This window comes from Glandiceps talaboti, chromosome 7 (genome assembly GCF_964340395.1).
Source record: "Glandiceps talaboti chromosome 7, keGlaTala1.1, whole genome shotgun sequence".
Taxonomy (NCBI): Eukaryota; Metazoa; Hemichordata; class Enteropneusta; family Spengelidae; genus Glandiceps; species Glandiceps talaboti.
In genome coordinates, this window is record NC_135555.1 from 1,877,623 (window position 1) to 1,900,739 (window position 23,117).

Consider the following 23,117-nt stretch of genomic DNA (forward strand, 5'->3'; position numbering starts at 1 on the left):
TTAATTAAACAACTGGAGAGTCTATGGATTAATAGAGCCGGAACCCTACATCCCCATGGACTTAATGAATACGAACCATCTGGAATACATAACTGACTTTGCATATTTTATCTTGCCGTTTATTTTCACACCTTTTATTACGTCACTTTTCACTTAACACTTTTCGTCGTTCGTATGAGTGCTGTTGGTTTTATTTTTTTAGTCATCCTTGTACTATAGCTTGATAAAGGTGTGCTAGACACACCGAAACGTCGCTATCAAGATTTCAACTTGGGATTGGAAGTAAGGACGACTTCGAACTTTCACTATGATCTATCCATCGAGTCACTTATATTGTATATATATATATATATATATATATATATATATATATATATATATATATATATATATATATATATATATATATCGATTCGAACAAAATGTATTTATCCTTATTATAATTTTGTGATGTTCATCAATAGGGAACTTGCAATCCAGACTGAGCATGCTCAAACGCAAAGGACTATGAGATTATCTGTGGTTATCATAATACCTAATCTAGAGCTCCCAATAAAAAAACCCTCCCACAATAGTCAGGGTGAACTATGAATTGATCATTTGTGGTTGCAAACAATGTAACGGTATTGTTTACAATACCAATTTATTAGTATTTATTATCACATTTCCCATGATGCAACATTCAACATGGCAGGTTTGAAAGTTCCCTATTAGATTATGTGTCACTTTGTATATTCAACTACCCACTCAGACCTTGTGAGCTACCCACTCAGACATTTTGTTTGGTTGAGGTGAATGGTTGTTACAATCTTTATTCTAATTGTCTAGCGGAGCAATTCATCCAAAATAGGAAGAAGGAAATCAAAATGATACACAACATAAAAACAGCTTAAGAGTTATATGATATTCAGAATCTGGTAATTGTTTCCAGTGATAGAATTCTATTGGATTCTCCAGAGTTGTTCATCAATCTTACAACTGGTTTGTCAATTCCAAATGCTTCAAACCTGCATAAAGAAAAAAAATCAAAATTGTTTGAATTGACAAGACTGTACAATATATGCCATGTTGATAAACTCATGATTCTTTTTATCTCTCTCAAGCTGATTTGAATTTATAATTTAGTCGCAGAATGTATCTATGTCATCAAGTTGGTTCTGTGGTGAACAAAAGGGTCAAACTGTTCAAAATCGATATCACTTTTATTTTCCCAATGAACGGTAGTGCTCTCCCAATATTTTTCTTCCTTTAGTTGGATAATATTCGCGGCCTGCTTTATCCCTAATCGTCTTTCGTCTCGTAGGTGAATGCTAAAATAAACACTGACGTAGTACGTTACTTAATATATCTTCTTATCATTTATTCACGGTATTAACAGAATGGACATGACTAAATCTGTAATCCATCCTGTTACTTCAATTTATGTGATCGATCACATTACGTGTCTTCAGTGATAGTATTACTTTATCTGAAGAAAATCATCAGTTCGATTTTTAAAGGTTAAAGTTCAATGTAGGATTGGAAATTCATAACGAGTCTTACTTCTAGAACCAATGTATCATTTTCATTTTAGACCAATTATTGTTTATATCATAAGCATTATTGGAGTAAAGTGTATGTAATGGTGTGTGTTTATTTGGTCTCACTACGTACCTGCTATGGCAGATTGGAAAGCCGCATTGTAGTCACACGCCACCTCACTGTGAATGTAATCTGTGCGTTCATCCAGGAATGTATCATTACTATCCGGTCCTCCTATCAAGGCCCCAGTCAGTATGTGAGCATTGGATGTAGATGACCGATATGTACTCCATGAGCATGATGAGTCGGAACATGAGCTGTGTAGAGAGATTGGTTAAACAACAGAAATAAAATGAGATCTAGCGATGAGGGGTGGTTGCCAGATTGACCACGAAAGAAAGTCAGAATTACATAAAAAAGAATTATATAATAATGTTGTACCAGTCTGGGTGCTCAAAGCGCTTTACAATTATTAACCCTGGCTCGGATCTTCCTCAACTCCCTGGGGACTGAGCATACAATCCATTGCAGCCTTTATATGCGCATATGATTAAAGCATTCACCTTGCTACCTCTATCCTACCAGGTCCCCAATTATACAGCTGGGTTGACTAAGGCAGAGTCATGGTTCAAATCTTGCCCAAGGACTTTAGCCACTCAGAAACAAATGGCATCGATGGGGCTCGAACCTGCAACCTGCAGATTCCAAGCCGGCCACTCTAACCATCATAACTCCAATACAAAAACCCTGCTTACATTCACAATGAAAAAATTTAAATTAACGAATTATGGGAAAAATAAAGCAAATAATAATATACATATTTACGTTTTACAAATAAACTAGTATCTTTGTATCGTAGTGACGACATTTTTGATAATTTATTTTTCGCTCGTCTTCATTACTGTGTGCACAGTTAGTTGGCCAGTAGTTCTCGACCTAATTAGGGCTAAACAATAATTTCGGTTACCCGAACCCACCTAGATTTTTACTGCCGACCTTAAACTTTTTTTTTTACGTATTCGAGAATTTTTTTTAAATCGTGAAAATTGTGAAATCTCGCGAGAAATAGTGGATGCGGACAATATAAAACTGTTCTTCCAATCTGTAATGGCTGTACATCTGGTGAGAAGAAGCCAATAACACAGAGACAATATGGAAAACATCGGAAAACTACCTGCACTAGACACCCACACAATGTAAAATTATTTTTAAATCACAAATCTACCTACTCCACCTATTCTGAAATTGAGCATAATCGGAACAACACAATTTGTTTTAGGTCTAACGTACCTTGATCGATGATGTGGATTTGTAGGAGGATTTACTCCGAACCCAATGACGTAGCTACGGCATGTGGAACCAAGCATATAATGAAGTTGTTGCTTGGCGAATGTACGGTACTGAACAGTATTTAAACCAAGGTCAGCCGCGAGGAGCGCTATTAGACTTGTTCCAGCTGTGAAACCAAGATAAAGAGTAAGTACAACTGATACAGAGTTAGGGTAGCGTTTGTTTCTAACTGGACTTTAGAAACCCATACGTATCTGCAAGGTGGGTCGGGTTAAAGGAAGTCTGAAATTCAGTGATGCTCTCCCTAGTCTTGCAGTAAGAGAGAGAGAGAGAGAGAGAGAGAGAGAGAGAGGGAGAGAGAGAGAGAGAGAGAGAGAGAGAGAGAGAGAGAGAGGGAGAGAGAGAGAGAGAGAGAGAGAGTGTGTGTGTGTGTGTGTGTGTGTGTGTGTGTTAAGTGTTTCAAATGGTTATTATGTCATTGTGTGGCCGAGCACATAAAAAATGGACTTATTGAACAAACCTTGGTGAGGGCAAGTGTGGCGGGATATTAAAATGTTATACAATATACTACCATGTACAAATGTACCTACGCGTAGATTATGGCATACAAAAAAAAAGAAAATATGACGGTCATATTTACCGGAATAACGAAGAGATCCCCATTCATCGCGGAAAGCCAGACCATACGGTGTGTATGGAATTTTGTTACCGGGCAACCAGTTATCAACGAACGTTTTCAGTGTATCGCAGTACGTATCAGTATGTAGTTCCTTGCACAGAAGAACCTAATAAGAAGAGAATTTTACTTGGTTAATTTTGTTTAGGCTTGTCTTGTACTGTACTGTCGTGTCGTGTCGTGTCGTGTCGTGTCGTGTCTCGTCTTTTGTCGTGTCGTGTCGTGTCGTGTCGTATCGTGTCGTGTTGTGTTGTGTTGTGTCTCGTCTTGTGTCGTGTCATGTCGTGTCTTGTCTTGTCTTGTCTTGTCTTGTCTTGTCTCGTCTCATCTCGTCTCGTCTCGTGTAGTGTAGTGTCATGTCATGCTATTTAGCTTCGCTTCGTTTCATTGTCTCGTTTCATTTCGATAAGTTTTGGTTCACAAAGGTATTACTGCAAGACGTTTTTTTTCGAGGATATGTGGGGTATCATGAATCAGCAATTCTGATACATATTAATAAAAATGTCATATTTTATCCAAACAATAATATTGTATAAAAATGCACTTTAACTATCTATAAGTGACAAGCCTTAAAATCAAATTACTAAGAAAATGTCAACATCTCTTTTCGAAATTTAACACACACACAAGACAGCCTGCGAATACATAGCAAGACGTGTGAACTTATACAATGTTTGATTTGTGGCAATTTCTGGGAACTTAAATTGACAGTCTTTTGAGTTTAACCCTTTTCAGAAAAACGTTATCCTCTACCATAACTAAAGTGAAGTGAACTATGTACTGTCTACTGTGCTGGTTGCTACATTCCACCCGTCGTCTATGTTGCTACTAGCCTTAGTATTTCATATATATATTATGTATATTTTCTGGAACCGTACATAATCATCCTTGAACATTTGACTGAAGTATTTTTTCCAACATTTGACACTTGATCAGATCATAGTCTCACTTAGTTGAATTTGATATGATATGATACTATATGATTTGATATATGATATGATATGATATGATATGATATGTTATGATATGATATGATATGATATGATATGATATGATATGATATGATATGATATGATCTGATATGATATAAAGTGATGTGATGTGATGTGATGTGATGTGATATGATGTAATATGATCTGATGTGATCCGATATGATATATGATCTGATTGATATAAAGTGATGTGATGTGATGTGATAATATGATATGATGTGATGTGATCTGATATGATATATGATCTGATGTGATATGATATGAAGTGATGTGATGTGATGTGATGTGATATGATCTGATATGATCTGATGTGTGATCTATGATATGATATGATGTGATATGGTGTGATATGATCTAATATAATATGATATGATGTGATATGGTCTGATATGATATGATCTAATATGATATGATGTGATATGGTCTGATATGATATGATCTAATATGTAATGTGATGTGATATGATCTGATATGATGTGATGTGATGTGATGTGACGTGATCTGATATGATATGATATGATATGATATGGATAAATGATATGATATGGCAGATTATATTATCTCGAAAAAAATCACGTTTAATTTTTAAAAAAGAAAAAAATAGCCTTATAGAAATATGTTCCATTATAAGTTTACGGATAGATGCTTCATAATTAACGTTCAAAGGAATTCACGCACAGCACTCGCTACTTCTCGAGATCTCGTTTGTTTCATATCGGAATTTCTTGATTTCAACCGAAACTTTCATACTACGATTACTACGGCTGTTACTCACTACATTTAACTCAAACGAGGAATATTAAATAAAAGAAACTTCTTCCACTAAACAGTATCCCTACCTTAACCCCGATTTTTTTACTACTCCATGAAAAGGCATAGTCTCCGCCATTGAGACTGTAGGTGTTATAGTCTAAAATGGCACTATCAAGATACACTGTGTTGTTCGTAGCCAGATAAAGCCAAATTTGTGACCACACAATTTCATCTCCATACATGGTTGATCTATTGTTAAATATATAAGACTGATTAGTTTGTTTTTATAATAAAAACGTAACTCGTACACATGTATATCGTTAACGTAACGTAAGTCTGTCAAACGCCATGTTTTGTGGATTCAAACCAGGGATAATGTGACCCATAAACCCATAAAATAAAACCAGTGTAACGTGTCTCAATAGTAGTTTTCGTTTGTCTCTCTCATAGTTTCCTGAAAGTTCTGTTTCCGCTGTCGTTGTTTCGGAAGGGCAAATGGTTTGCATTAATTAGATTAATCACATGACATTAGTTAAGTACATGTACATGTATGGTAGGGAGACAGCAATCGAAACATAGGAAAGGTACTAATACAGAATGGAGCAGTATAACCTAGTCTAGCATAGCACAATTTAGATTGGAATAAAAATGAAGTGCGAATGTTCTTAGTACCATGCTGATCCATCTATTTCACCGTGGCTTAAGATATGAACCTATGTTTAACAGTTAGAGTGTGGTTCGAGTGATGTGTATAGTAACTAATAAATGAAATGCACTGTGATATGGTGAAAAGTGGCTATTTGCACAAATACTGATCAAGTCGCTAGGAAGCGTGAAGACTAAAGTCACTGTTACATTATCATATAATACTGGCGATATGAAAGATAACGTAAACAATCAAGAGTGAAATGATATGAAATTATAAAATTTGATTTTGATATTGATGTTAATACTCACGAGTAATAATCAGTATTGTAGTTCCCTTTATATGTATTTGCTAATTCATACAACTGCTTTGCATGCTCGAGTAACTTATCAGCATAAGCTGCATCTGTGGGTGATAAACAACGACATTTTCAAAATAAACAAATGATAAAAAAGCAGTATAAACACATACACAAGCGCATGCATGATATATATATATATATATATATATATATATATATATATATATATATATATATATATATATATATATATATATATATATATATATATATATATATATAGTTTTGGTAGATATGCCCAGTACATGAAATGAGCATCTTTTATAGGACACACACAAAATAGAATGAGAATCAAACAACTTTATTATCATGTATTTACAAACTCATCACTTCACAATTCTTATTTTATCATAATTCAGTGTAGCTTGAATTTTTAATACAGTTCGATAATCAACACCCCAGTTCAAAACTCTTGGCCCAAAAAATTAATTTCGCCCTTTTAGATCGTAATCTATACTCTCAATTGCATAAGGTAGACCATTTCATAAACTGGGCAAAGTTACATTGCACATTTCATGAATTGGTCATTTTCACGGATTGGGTGTAACATATATATACATATATATATATATATATATATATATATATATATATATATATATATATATATATATATATATATATAGTTTTGTTACTATTACGCTCTGCCACTGCGGTATAGAGCACTGTCTTACCAGATTGATACTCACCGAGTTATATATATATATATATATATATATATATATATATATATATATATATATATATATATATATATATATATATATATATATATACACACACATATATATATACATATATATATGTAGATATATATAGGTATGGTATATAGGTATGGTATATAGATAGATACATAGATAGATGCATATACATTCACACATACATACATACATACATACATACATACATACATACATACATACATACATACATACATGTATTACACACATACACACATACATACATACATACATACACACACGGACACAGGCACACACTCACACATACCTACCTACATGTCTGAATACCATTGAGGCTGCTGCCATTGCAGCCGCTGATTCTGCTGTTACTTCAGATCCAGGATTTTCCGGAGTCACTTTATATACAGGCCGTTCCATTGTCATATCCTCAGATCTTCCCCAATACGCATGGTCACCACTACCCCCAACCTGTGTCACAATATTTGTTTTCAAATTTAGGACAGTCGCTAAATAATAGAGATCGATCGATTACTCTATAATTTCAAAAGAATACTCTACTAACAATCGCTATTCTCCAAACATTTGTGTTCATATAGGTTTCATACACGTACTTTTGATGCACCAAAGAACTGATCGCAAATTAAACAATTTAACTAAAAATATCCAATGTGTTTTCTCTATTTGGATATTTATGGAATGGAGCTGGGTTTTTTTAATTGTTCGATTGTTGTGGCTTTAAACGTTACCATGACAATTGATGAATAATCAAATCTCGCTCAGGTGAGAAAAATAATAACATATTATCGTACAAGTGTCTCTATTTGGAGATCATGAAAGACTATTTCGCATCAAATGTTTGATTGTAATTATTCAATTTGTTTCCATAGTAACTGACAAATGGTAAGTATCACAGCTGGGTCATAAAAAAGAAAAAAGAAAAAAGAAAATTCATAAAGTCCACTTTACAGATTCATAGTTTGTACTTGTCACTAGGCACTCACCTGATAGTAATACACGTTTTTAGAAGGATGACATTTTATCATGTAGTCAAGGGCCCACTTAATACAATCTAGGAAATAGTCCACTTCACCAGCAGCCTCATAAGCGTCTTTGTACTCTAGGAATCCCCAAGCTAAAACAGTGACTGAATAGGCCATCGGGAAATTAAGCTTCAGGTGATCGCCAGCTGAGAAAGGAATTACAAAAAGTATGTTTCAATAGACAATCAATAGGCAAAATGTAGGTAACCATGGCGATCAATGGATAACTTTCTATCTATTTAAGTTGACAAGAGAAGTATAAGTTATCTGTTAACTGAGTATATTCCAATTACAAGTTTAGACAATCCATTTCACCATGGCGCACTACATGAATGGTCTCAGTATAGAATTCCTTTAAAAAAATTACAATACTCGATCTGTATGTCAAGTTTTAACAACTTTATGGATCGTCACCGACCGACGTGGCTTAAATCTACACCTTCAACCTGTATCACTGCATCAACACCAGACCATAATCTTCGTACATATGACATTGTTGTCAGAAGACAATGTCTTTGGGAGAAAGGAGAAACGGGGTGAGAGAATTCGAAAGAGTCAGGGGGTGTGGTGTAAGGTACAGAGGATTGAGGGTCGTAATTGAGCTGTCACTGTTCTGTTTAGAAGTGTCCGAACACCAGGCTGATGTAGTAGACAACTCATGTCTGTGATACATCCATCAGCACAGCATTGTCTTTAGAAAGCTTGGGTTATAAGGCCAGTATTGTATATTGAAAAGGATTGGATATTTAATAGTTAAAGGTGTAGCATAGGCCTTGGTTCAGTCAGTATGTCTGTTTGTCATACAATCACAGTCATGGAAAAAACCCACAGAACACTAGATCCAGATGTTTTTATTTTACGTCTAGCAGAAATGTAGGAATTCCTCAAATAAACACTGCACAATAAAGTTTCTTTTTGGCCCGTAATAAAAGCATGGATGAACTTACCATCATACCAACCCCCTGACAAATCAATGGCGCCATCGCTATCAGAGGTTGCACTGTCTCCCCTCCATGGTATTCGATTGTTTACTGGCAATTTCCCTGATCGCTGAGCTTCATAGAATAAAATGGATTTGTGTAGTACTTCGTTGTAGTTGTAAGAAGTTGGTGGATCCGTACATGCTACAATAGATCAAATATATTTGTTACCGATTAATGATCGTTATTATGATTGAATCTATTGCAATGTTAATAAATATAGCACGGTCATACACAATTTTAAACCCTAAAGTGTACAGGAAAGCGGCGAATGCATCAATCAATGAACTCAATCCCAGTAAGTTTACTACGCACACAACTGACAGCCGTTCAGTTTGACTCTACCGAACAACGCAGGTTTTCCCCGGGTACTCCAGTTTACCCCTGCATTAACACTGAACCCATGAGGGATGGCCCTCACTGGACGTCTTGGGAGACAGGTGTTTATATGCTTGAAGAACTATCCAATATAGATAAAGATTATAATTAGTATTATTACATACATACATACATACATACATACATACATACATACATACATACATACATACATACATACACACACACACACATACATACATACATACATACATACATTCATACATACATACATACATACATACATACATACATACATACATACACACATACATACATACACACATACATACACACACATACATAGACATACACATACACACATACGCACGCACGCACTCACGCACGCACACACACACATACATACATACATACATACATACATACATACATACATACATACATACATACATACATACATACATACATACATACATACTTGTTACTATCATTTAATTCTACGGTATAAACCTCGTGACACGTACCTTGTGGAGGGGGTGGAGGTGTAGCTGTAGTGGTAGGAACGAGGTACACATCAGACGAAGGTAATGCGCCCTTATAATCTGATTTGAATAACACTCTAAGACGGTCCCCTGGTTTGAGTTCAGCATGGTGTGGACGGTTCTTGAGGACAATGTGAACGTCTTGTTCGTTGTAAACTGTCAACTCAACGTTCCAAGTCTGTCAAATCAAATTATGACACGAATATTACAATACCATAAACTAGAATCAAAACATTATGGTGTTACTGGACTTGTATGGGTATATTAACAAAATACTTAGTAATCGTTTCCTGTATACTGTGAACCGGAAAATTATTGCGCAGTCTTATTTTCGCGCTTTGGGAGATCACGGTGATTACGCGCAGTTTAATTTTCGCGCAAGGCCGTCAGTGGATTTTTTGTGTGAACATAAACAATACGTTGAGCTGAGAACAATGAAATTTGACACTGATTGATGGGCGGTATTGCTCTGTCGGCATCCGTCAGTTGCAGTGCTCTATTGTTTCCAACTGCGAAGATACTGTGACACGTTGACTTGTGACAAATGTAGGTGTTAATTTGTTCAATTATGTACTAAACAAGTTACCAGATCACACAATACGAAAGTCGGGTAGCTCACAGCCTCAAAGCAGGAGCCGTCAATACACATGCGTCAATATGGTACAGTCACACGTTTGGTGAAACACTAATCAAATCACGTCAGTGTCTCTGTTTTGCGTCTTTTTGGAATGAAGTTCAAAAGGTCACGTTGGTTACATTTTGATACTCAGTATCCGAAGTCACAGAGAATGATCCGATTGCTACACGTTACTTACAATACTGTATATGATTCTTGTATCAATAAAATGGCATGAACAACCATGCAAACAAAAATACAACTATGGAATATAGAGCGTTGCGGTTGCTTGCATGAAGTGAGCTTCAAGCAGAGACAATTTAGGTAAAGACAACAAGATAAGTGACACAAAACAACAGCCGGTGCCTCTGATGTCGGTTGACGGAAAGCTTTATGACTTTGTTTATATCTGTCATGTTCTAAAATAAACTCCCACGGTGTTCTAGGACTGTTCATGCTGTCAACGTGACTTCCTTTATTGCTGATAACATTAGATAAGATTGTACAAGACGCACCATAGCACATACCATTTCTCCGTAGGGTTGGTCTTTGAATTTTGAAATGTTACATCTTAATGTTGGTGAAATGAAACCGAGTGGTATATAATAATTATATAAGAAAACTACTATATAAGATATTCAGTACTTTAATATACGCTATATATTTGGAATGCACGCTTCAAATTCCATATAATTTGGCACATACATCAACCATGACAAAGCACACATATATTTTAATAATTATGCAATAAATTAACTATGCAAGCTTCACATTTCATACAGTTTCATATAATCAATTTTCCGATTAAGTGGTGCATCACATATATGAGTTATAGTTCAAAATTTTGCATTCCAACAATGTGTGTAGGCCCAAAATCTATGGTTTTGCCCATACGAGAGGCATTTAGTTTAAATCTGGTTATTAGTTTGTATAATATCGTATAGCATTCATGGATGAGAATATTGTGTAATAGGTTGGCTATGACTGATTGATTGATTGATTGATTGATTGATTGATTGATTGATTGCTATCTCATCTCATCTCATCTCATCTCATCCCTCACACACACACACACACACACACACACACACACACACACACACTCTCTCTCTCTCTCTCTCTCTCTCTCTCTCTCTCTCTCTCTCTCTCTCTCTCTCTTGTTTATCAAACGGTTTCTCCTTTTCGTAGAATGCAACGAAGTTTGTAGAATGTGCATTTGCAGTTATGTGCGAAGCATTGTAAAGAGAAATTCAATGCAATTGTACTCACCTCAAATTTGGGAGCAGGCTTGTCAAAGTCGATGTGCATCGTCCATCCGTCATCTATGGGTTGTGTGATAAGGCAATCAATGACGCCTAAATATTTGGATGTGAATATTTCCACGTTTATAGTTTTACAGACGATATCACTACCTGCCTGTATACATGGTGTTGGGACAAATGCAAACAACAATACCAGGAATAAGCCCGATCTCCGTACATCCGACATCATTGTGACAGAAATGTTGTAACTTTGACGAAGTTTATTCCGTTGATTCGATGAACCAGTCGAGTTTATGAATCATCCTCGTCAGTAAGACGAAAGCGTTGTATCAATTTGATACTGAGCAGTTTGTTTTAGTACCACTTTGAGAGTAGCTAGGGTTGCGACACCATAGGATGGGGTTAATATGCAAAAGAAACCCAACTGTATAGTGACGTAGGTTGTTACAGCGGCGTCTCAGATGTTGTGAATACCAGGCGTTGTCATTCAATTCTACATTGTTTTTCACACCGTAAGTAGTAAAAATTTATTCTTGTGTGTTTTACAAAATAAACTAGCAATATTTCAATCACAATATCACTGTTAGCTTCTATCAGACGAGGCTCAACGTTGCGATAATTTTCGTAAATAAACCATGCTGTGAGGAAACTATTATTCAATTCTATTAAGAGGTGCACAGTGGTGGGTGTTGAGACACTGTATACGCCTTGTCAACTTGTCACACAGCGCTTCATTCTCTTCGGCTTTTAGGAAATGTTTTAGGAGACCTCCTACCAACTTTCCTGTAATAAAAAAACACGGAGCGAAGTACCTATGTTATTACAGCACTTTTGGGTGTTACTGGTTTAGAATCCCCCGGTTGTCAATTCATTTTAATATTTAGGAGACGTTTACTTTTTTAATGTTGTCCAAACCGTGCTTGAGATAGTGAGACGAAGGCAGCAAGATGAACGGGTTTCCAGCTTCGAGCATTGTCGTTGTATCTGTACTCGTTTTTGTGCAATTTTCTCCTGCCAAGGGCACTGATAACGCACTGAAACAGATGACATCTTGGAATAGTACGGATGAAACGGATGACGGTTTTTGTTTTGCAGGTACGCTTGAATGTAAACCTAGTGTCGAAATCACGAATGGTTGGACTTTAACAGTTGATTTCGCCGAAGGAGTAAAGCGATTGAAGGTATTTGACAAAATCAATACTTGGGGGGGGGGGGGTGTCGGGAGGGAAGATGAGTTTTATATATCCTCCTTGTAATACCAAGACATTTGACTAATGCGACGTCGCCAAAAAGGAATGTTCAAACACCATGTTTTCCAGTAGCATGTGCAATCCTTAGCAAAATTTACAATATCTATGTTCTGACACGAAGACTCCAGTGTCTATTTGTCAAGTTTCGCAAATGTATCTAGTAAAGACCTCCAAGTACACGCACACGTACACACACACACACACACACACACACACACACACACAAAGAGACATTATATATATATATATATATATATATATATATATATATATATATATGTGTGTGTGTGTGTGTGTGTGTGTGTGTGTGTGTGTGTGTGTGTGTGTGTGTACGTGTGCGTATGCGTGTCCCAGCCCCTCGTTCACCTCTCTTTATTTAAGGCGTGTTACATCCTGTCATAGCAATATGCTTTACTCGTCGATACTTGCCTGTCTTACTTTGTACTCTGCCCAAGGTTATATCCTGCTATCAAATGGGTTACCTTTTCTAATGCAGGTATTCGAGGCTGCCGAGGTGTTAGAGGAAAGTAGTGATGGTAAACATTTCAAGTTTGGTAGCATGGATCAAGCAGACAACAAGATTGTTTCGGTAAATGCCACATTCAGTCTTCTGATAAAGGGATGTTCCAACACCAAAGGAACTCCTAAAGTAACGTCAATTGATATCACCCCAAGTCTGCCTTGAAATGGACCTAAGAATGGCATGCCGATAGTATAACGTATCATACTCTGGACGTATACATCAGTGGTGGAAATAACTCTGACACTTTCAGTGATCATATTGCAAACCTTGTATTTCTCTTTAGTACTTCAATTTCAAACCGCTGTACTTTTTGTCACAAATATCAATGATCAACTCATCATGTATTTTCATCAAGTTTAGGGGCGAGATAAATAGCTTAATGTAGGGTGAAAAGCTAAATTCTTATATAATTCAGTACAGGCCTCAGACCCCACCCCATCCAGCCCGCTTCTAACTAAATTGGCCAAAATTGAAAATTGCTTTTCAAAGCACACAATTTCAAATCAGTATGAGTGTGTAGTGCTAAAAATATAAAGCCAGTATGTAGTGAGCAAAGAATAGACTAAGTTCTTTTGTTATTTTAGTGTCATGCATTAATACTATAGCAAAAATTCACAAGAATTATTTGGGTTACAAATATCCATTAAAAGTGAAATCGATTTCGTAGGATGAGAACTAATATGGCTCACCCCCTCCCCCGCCCCCAAAAGTACTTTTTGTCACAAATATCAATTTAGTTTCTTATCCTACATTGGACTGTTGATCTCACCCCTTAATTAGAACCATTAAAGACAACGATAGTAAATCTTGCAAAATGAATTTCATGATGTGGCCTTGTTCATTAATCTATCTATCTATCTATCTATCTATCTATCTATCTATCTATCTATCTATCTATCTATCTATCTATCTATCTATCTATCTATCTATCTGTCTGTCTGTCTGTCTGTCTGTCTGTCTGTCTGTCTGTCTGTCTGTCTGTCTGTCTGTCTGTCTGTCTGTCTGTCTATCTATCTATCTATCTATCTATCTATCTATCTCTCTATCTGTGTGTGTCTGTCTGTCTGTATGTCTGTCTGTCTGTCTGTCTGTATGTATGTATGTATGTATGTATGTATGTGTGTGTGTATGTATGTATGTATGTATGTATGTATGTATGTATGTATGTATGTATGTATGTATGTATGTATGTATGTATGTATGTATGCATGCATGCATGCATGCATGTATGTATGTATGTATGTATGTATGTATGTATGTATGTATGTATGTATGTATGTATGTATGTATGTATGTATGCATGTCTATGCTTTTAAAGTCAGGTCAAATCAAATGGGTATACAGCTGACGCAAGAATTTTACAACATTTTCTGTCTTCTTTATGCTGATGACATTGTTCTGTTTGCAAACTCAGCTGGAAATTTACAGAAGCTTATTGATATATTATTTCAATTTTGCACTAAATGGCACATGGATATTAACTTAGAAAAAACCAAAGCAGTTATCTTCCGGAAATCACGAGGGCATAGATCACAATTTGAAAACTGGTATTTCGGGGAGCATTTCATACTATAAATACTTGGGTCTCCTTTTATCGTGCAGAAATTCGCCATTTCGAATTTAGCAGACCAGGCAAGTAAAGCTATGAAAATTATTTCTGTCGCATCGCATCGTATCGGCAATTTGCCAGTCAACTGTCATTTCAGGGTCTTCGATACCATGATACTACCAATTTTATGTTATGGCGTAGAGGTCTGGGGTCACCAATATTATGATGCCATCGAAAAGGTCCAAAGAAAGTGGTGTATAACTTTCCTTGGTGTCTCCTGTAATACTTCTAATGAAGCAGTTTTGGGCGAATGTGGCCGACTACCTGTGTACTTTCATACTCTAAAGCGATGCATAGACAGGCAGCCAAAACAAGCTTACATGATGCTGTATAAACTAGACGCGTTAGGCAGACACACTTTGGCTACGTCCATAAAGAACACGCTATTTTCTTATGGCTTTGGTTATGTTTGGCTAGCCGAAAAGGTCGGCGACAAGCAAAAGTTTATAAATGAGTTTACCATTCGTGTGTCAGATATCTGTAAACAACAATGGCGTACCAGTCTGTCTCAGAAACCAAAACTGCGCACATATATAACTTTCAAAAATATACTCGAACCAGAAAAATATCTAACTTTGAACTGCAACAGAACATGTATTCAGGCATTTGCCCGTTTTCGCTGCTCATCAACCTCATTGGCGATCGAGGAGGGAAGACATCATGATATTGACCCACACCTCGGAGTCTGTAAGATATGTAACTCGAGTGAAGTAGAGGATGAATTTCATTTTCTCTTAGTGTGTTCACAATATGACGTTCTAAGGAATGAATACCTTCCACTCGAATACCAGTCAGAACCAACCATTATTAAATTTCAACGAATTATGAGGACTAGGGACTCAGATGTTCTGTACAAACTTTGTAAATTTATTCAATTGGCGTTTAAGAAGAGAGATTTTATTTTGATTTGCAACCGTGTGATGTAATATTATATCATTTTGTGCTGAAACGATAATTTGTATATGGGCCGGAGGCTTTTGAATACAATAAACTATATTATTATTATGTATGCATGTCTTGGTGGAACGTTCGTACTAGCAAAGTGTTGGTGGAACGTTCGTACTTTTAAAGTTGTAGTGGAACGATACAAATTTCGGTAATTATTACAAATGTCGGTTGTACAGAGCGCCCAAAATGAATTTTTTTTTAAAAATCCATTCTTGCCTTACCTTTACTGTACACATTCTTACGTCACTCTCTATATAATGTACTTGGCAACATGTCTAAATTTCTGATCGATATATATTCAGCTATGTTTTAAAAGGCTCAGCAGGTGTTTTCAAAATAGGAAATGTCACTAATGGACTGGATCGGCAGTTGGTATTTATTAGATACAATAATAGTTTTAATATCGATTACAATACTGTAAAACGGTTATTGTGTCACCCAATCAAATCCCGCGGCGTTTATGATTCCCTAGTATCCATCCACTTTTCTCTATAATTCTACAATTGGAGCGATGTGACGCAATCGGAAGGTTGTTATTGAAAGCATACACTACCATTCTTTACTTTGATAACTGTTATCAACCAATGTGGACTAAGATCTCAGGAAAGGCTACATCTTATACCCATGATTGACACCAATAAAGAATCTCTCGGTGAAAGTAATACAAATCTATCCATTAACGTAAGCCTAGCGTCATGTCTAGCCTTACAAGTTTCATCATAATTCTTTCGAAACAGATGCCTGTGTATATGCTAGCATCATGACGAAAGTACCATGCCCTGCTTACAATCTCAGACTACTATTCGTTAGTGGTCTGAGTTACAATCAACGGTCTGATAGGATCGTGCAGATGAACAGATATAGTGCAGCATAGCATCGTAATACTTGACCAAATGGACATATACTATAATTAGTTTTGTCGTAAACCCGGCGTGTAGTGGTTCTCGCCATCATATAGCACACATCATGACATATACTAATACATGGTACTATACCAAAGTACGGAATGTGATGTCTTCAAAACCTTAAATTATCAATTCTGTAATACTGCTTTGATTTGGCATGCAGTCACCATATATATCATCATACTCCTATTATGAAGAGGGTGGGCGAGGGGTTATTTTCGTACTTCGTAATCGGGCCACTCCCATTTTCATAAATTTGAAGCCAGTGAAGTTTGAAGAGAATGGGAGTGGTGTGATTTGATTTCTTTGTCCTGGTAATTATAAACCGTACACTGACAGATGCATTTTGGACACACGAGTTTCCTTAGATAAGTGAGGTGTAAAGAGAGTACTGCTGTAGTCAAGTCTAGACGTGACGGTTTATTGCAAAGGATTATGTATGGATTTATGCTAAGCAATGCAGTAGTTCACTAGTTGCTTCTAAGATGGTAGACTGTCATTTCTATTCAAATTTCAGTAATTGTACATTGTATTAATGTTGTACAGCTCAGCATGGATTAATGGGAACTCGTCTAACCCTGAGCTTTGCTTCACCGTTTCAAAGCTGACCACTTAGGTATCCGTTCCGAATATATACGTGCACACTGGTTCGATACTGAGTGGTATGGGAGAGGGGGGACACCCGTAACCCGTACCCACCCCACTCGGTGGCCCCGCTTCGAACTCCTCGTTGTGGTAGAGTCCACTTAGTTGTATTGGTTTACCTAGGCCTGTAATTTTTAAAATTGGCTATATAAAAAATATATTCAAGAGACGATCGCTCAAAATATTATCAGTTATGTGAATGTAGCGAGACACTGACTATTGATTCCACCATCCCCATGTTTATTATGAGTATTCATAAACTCCTACAACGATGAAATTAAATTGCCCTTTTATACTTTTCTGTTATGGAAACTCGAATCTATCTTCGTAATCCATAAATTATGTTTTTCATCGTAAATGTAAAAAGTAAAGTTTTATCATCGTAATTTGTAATTGAGACTAAGCCTTATTTTTCTGTAAATTGTACTGAGTATTATATTACCCCCTTGCCTACCCTCACCAAACAGTGCGATGAAAAGTCTGAATATTCCGTTTGTGCGAAAAAGCTATCTTTGGCATTGGGTAAATGATGTGAGTGCCTGTTTGTCTGGTGCCCTTATGTCCACAGTTCAGTATACCAACAAATTTCCGAATTTATTTGGACGAATAAAGTTTATTATTATTACTATTCACATATCTGGAGTATTACTTACCCAGGTTTATTTTAATATGTGGACGATGTACATATTAACCATTCCAAATATTTAGTACTTTAAATTCTAAACTCCAAAATGTATGATGCAGTGCACTCATGACACACGTTTATTACTAAAATGCGATGCCACGAGTTGTGACATACTAGATTATATCCTACTTCGTAAAAAGTTTTATATATGATTGTTACACGTATTGTAAGAGCGAGCGAGCGAGAGAGAGAGAGAGAGAGAGAGAGAGAGAGAGAGAGAGAGAGAGAGAGAGAGAGAGAGAGAGAGAGAGAGAGAGAGAGAGAGAGAGAGAGAGAGAGAGAGAGAGAGAGAGAGAGAGAGAGAGAGAGAGAGAGAGAGACACGTTTACATAGGACATGAGTTGTTTCTCTGAGCAGCATCGGCACATTTTTTTAAAATTATTTTATCAAATATGTGTGTATTAATTTTCCGATGAGTATGTTTTGATTAATTTTTATGCAAATCATATTCAGTCAATACATTCCTGCTGAGTGTAATTACTGTTATTCATTTGAGATACAGTTAATCAAGTTGCAGGCCATGACGTCTCTTTAGCTCTGTTAGAGCTATTTGTCACTATAATTTTAACTTTAGTTTCTGTAAGTGTACGTACGTGTATTATTCATAAAGTGAAAATAAAAAAAATACAATACAATACAGTTTATAGCTTTAAATGGCAAAGATATACACTGAGCCAAGCAGTTCGTTATTGTGTCCTTTTCGCTGTATAAGTAATAGTCTGGAGGGCGCTGTTGGTTTTTATCTTAGCATTTACAGTTTAGGCAATTCTATTACCTTGTCTAAATCACAACCGTTTCCTTGGTAATATCATGTTAAATATTTCAAAATATCCAAAAGATATTTTCAACGCGGGTCCAAACATGATTAGAGAATAATCCTACTTAAAATCACAATGTGCTTCATAATTCCTTTTATTTTATGGACTATTTCGAAGTAGTACTCTCCGGGCATTTCCCATTTTAAATGGGCCAAAGCGGAACTCCAAACAATTTTAATTGCTATATAAGTTGTATGAATGTGTTTTGTTTTTTAAGCATATCTGCAGGTAATTGTAACTAACACAATATTTCGTTCTTTGATAAATGCCCGTGCTGTGAAAATTGTTCTAATTGGTACTTTGACATAGAGTGGTTACGGAGCACTTCAAGATGCTACGATTGTCTTCTCTCACGTACTTAACCGTGTGCTACGTCCTTGTTCAGTCTCTTTCTCAGCAGGTGAAGATAGACCGACGCCCGAGATCAATGAACATAAACAATCGGCTATTGAGAAATTCTCTTCAGCAAAATCCTGTTGAGGCAATCAGAAGGTTGCCGTCAAAGCAGAATTTGGGACCAAAACCTTTGGTGGCACCATTTCTCTCTCATGATCCACGAGTGAGTTGTATTTTTTTGCAAATTAAAATTGTAAATCTTTCTTAAATTTAAGGCATAAAAATTCAAGTTTTCTGTATAAATATTGGTTTCACCCTACCTTTAATGGAACTTGTATCTTATGAAAACAATTAATAAAAGAAATACGTGTATTCATGATACAAATGTGTTTTTATTTCTACAGTCACTGTTAAAAATAACGGGAGCAGTTCAACTGAAAGCTTACCCTGAAAATCTTCACACACACCAAGGTACGTAAAGTAAAAAATCGGATGTGTTCGCTTGAAATCATTTCACCAACAAACACTTAAAATACAGCTGTGTATATGTGTATGGTGACCACTACATGCTTGTAATCTCAGCAGGTTTCTGAACGAATTGTGTTTGCACAGATTTCTGAACGAATTGTGTTTGCACAGATTTCTGAACGAATTGTGTTTGCACAGAGTTCTCAACGAAGAGTGCTGTGTTATAATTCTTTCAAGTAACTTTCTTTAAAGATTACAATTAATTAGATTCTCCAATAATTATCTCTATGATTCATATTTCATTCCATGAATACATTAATGTTATGATGTATAATCAGGTCATTTAGAATCTGCAAGTTTAATTATGTATGGATGAACAGCACTGATTGAACAGATACAAACAAACACCTTTTATGTGTTCTTTATTTGCTTCTTTGCACCCGATGTTAACATTTCGAACAATTTTGAATTATAAGTATGTTTTCCCATTTTACTTTCTCACTACAGTCATGTCGGTTGGTAGAGATAACATCGAATGTTGGGATTGGTCTTTCATTCCACTCATCATGAAATGTGATGGCCTAGAAGACTGCCCTCTTGGAGAAGATGAATTTCTTTGTAACCCATGGCAACAGTGTGGTAATGGAGAAGCTCGATGCAATGATGGAAATTGCATTCCTTATCAAAATGTTTGTAATGGGTGGAGTGACTGTTATGATGGCGATGACGAACTTGGGTGCGCTGGTACTTTTTGTGGAGATGATGAGTATTACTGTCCAGATGGTTCCTGTATTCCTTCTTCCTTTAAGTGTGATGGTGTTCCTGATTGCCTTCTTGGTAAAGACGAATGTAACTGTGAAGATGAGGTGGTGGTCAATGACCCATGTTTAGATGGAAGCTGTTCTTCAGGCAGTGGCAGTGTTTCTTATGACACCACTTGTGAAGATGATAATTGTCAAACAGACTCACCTAGCAGTTCAGGATCCTCTGAGGAAGATTTATGTGACGATGGCATGTACAGATGTGGTGAGGGAGGGTGCCTGCCAAATGAATGGTTGTGCGATGGTATGCGAGACTGTGCTGATGGGGAAGACGAAATAGATTGCGTCTGCACTGATGACCAATATGCCTGTCCTAGTGGTGGTTGCATACTTCTGTTGTATGTTTGTGATGATCTTCGAGACTGTCATGAAAATGAAGATGAAGAAAACTGCAATATTTTGGTATGTGATGAAGACGAGTACAAATGTGAAGTCTCTGAGCTTTGTATTCCCCATGATTATGTTTGCGACGGAAGTTGGGATTGCTACTATGGTGAAGATGAAACAGAAGTTGATTGCAAACCACAGACATGTAATGATGATGAATTCACGTGTGAGCCTGGGTGGTGCATCAAATCTAGCTCCGTCTGTGATGAATGGCAAGATTGTCCTGAAGGAGAAGACGAGAAAGGATGTCCCTGCGCCACAGATGAGGTATCTTGTTCAGATGGGTCCTGCATTTCAAGTGTTTCCGTTTGTGATTTTAGGATTGACTGTCTAGATGGTGGAGATGAGGATAACTGTGATGACAAAGCCTGCCAACCTGATGCCTTCACTTGTAATAATGGTAAATGTATTGCTGAAGAATTGGTTTGCAACACTGTATATGACTGCACCGACAAATCAGATGAAGAAAACTGCACACCTAACCCAGAACCTGTATTGGAGTGTGATGATGTAAACTTGGAATTCAAGTGTATGACCGGTGGTATATGCTTACCTAGGGCTAGTATTTGTGATGGGCATGAAGATTGCCAAGGTGGAGAAGACGAACAAAGATGTGGATATACCACGTGTTTTAGTTCCGAGTTCCGTTGTCCAAGTGGTAGATGTATACCCTCTGACTGGTTGTGTGATGGTAAAGATGACTGTGTACAGGGGGAAGATGAGATAGTCTGTCAGAAATGCCCAGCTGATCATTTTGAGTGTGGTGAAGTCTGTATTCCTCCCAATTCAGTTTGTAATGGCATTGTTCAATGCCCAAATGGCGAGGATGAAAAGGACTGCGAGCAACAACAATGTAGTGATGAAGAGATTGCATGTGCTGATGGCAAGATGTGCATTTCAGAAGCTGAAAAATGTAATGGAATTGCCGATTGTTTTGATTGGTCAGATGAAATAAACTGTTGTGAATTTTCTTGTTCTGATGGTTTCTGTATTCCTTCATACTGGGTTTGTGATGGGGTTGACGACTGCTATGATGGGCTAGATGAAAATGGACCAGATTGTTCTTTATTTTCATCGTCGTATGAAACAGGGTGCGAAGGATTTGTTTGTGAAGATGGAAAGTGCCTAGTTCCAGCATGGGAATGTGATTCCATTTTTGACTGCGATAATGGAGAGGATGAAATATTTTGTACATGCTCCGATGACGAGTTTACCTGTCCTGGTGGTGGTTGTATACCCCTTTTCTGGACCTGTGACGGAGTTATGGACTGCCCTAACAATGAAGATGAGATGTTACCAGCATGTTCTTGCAATGAAGGTGAAGAACGCTGTGATGATGGATCCTGCATCGAGGTACACGAAATCTGTGATGGTCAGTTTAACTGTCCTGATGGGGAGGATGAGGCGGAATGCTGGACAGAAGATGACTTTAGATGTGCCGATGGTCAATACATAAAAGAAGGCAAGGTTTGCGATGGTTTTCATGACTGTATTAATGGTGATGATGAGTTAGAATGTGCTTGCCAACCCGACCAGTTCAAGTGTGGTGATGGTACATGCATTGCTGGGGACTTAAAATGTGATGGAAAAGAGGAATGCCTGGATGGCGAGGATGAAGATGATGATACATGTAAAGAAGAAGATGAAGAAAACGAAGATAAAATTCACTTGATACAACTCAGGAGTCTGGTTGATCTAACAGCAGAAAAGAAGACTTTCATCTCGTCCTCTAAGGGAAAGAACGTTGCCATAGAGCAGAGAAATTTAAAGAGTTTGGCATCAGGAACCTCAAGAGAATGAAAGGCAATGACGGAGCAAGGAAACGTAAATAGGGCGATAGTCAGACATCATTATATTTCCATCCTTCGTTTAGAAATTAAAGATAACAGACATATACAGTGAAAATGAATTTTCAAGTTGACATGAACAAATAGTTATTCACCTCTCCGCCGATAGGTACATCTGTCAGTCTTGGCGTATTGTGATCTATACTTTGTTTTAGT

General features: G+C 36.8%; 1 protein-coding gene across 1 annotated transcript; it reads right to left on the reverse strand.

Annotated features, from left to right (window-relative positions):
- Positions 1-950: 950 nt before the first annotated feature.
- On the reverse strand, positions 951-11,945 carry LOC144437354 (endoglucanase F-like). The gene is made up of 11 exons (XM_078126278.1): positions 11,727-11,945; positions 9,824-10,019; positions 8,928-9,104; positions 7,942-8,126; positions 7,252-7,408; positions 6,190-6,283; positions 5,319-5,481; positions 3,452-3,596; positions 2,812-2,977; positions 1,654-1,838; positions 951-1,007 (listed from the first exon to the last, which is right to left on the reverse strand). The coding sequence occupies exons 1-11, from the start codon at positions 11,943-11,945 to the stop codon at positions 973-975; spliced, it is 1,722 nt and encodes a 573-aa protein (XP_077982404.1). The 3' UTR covers positions 951-972.
- Positions 11,946-23,117: the final 11,172 nt, after the last annotated feature.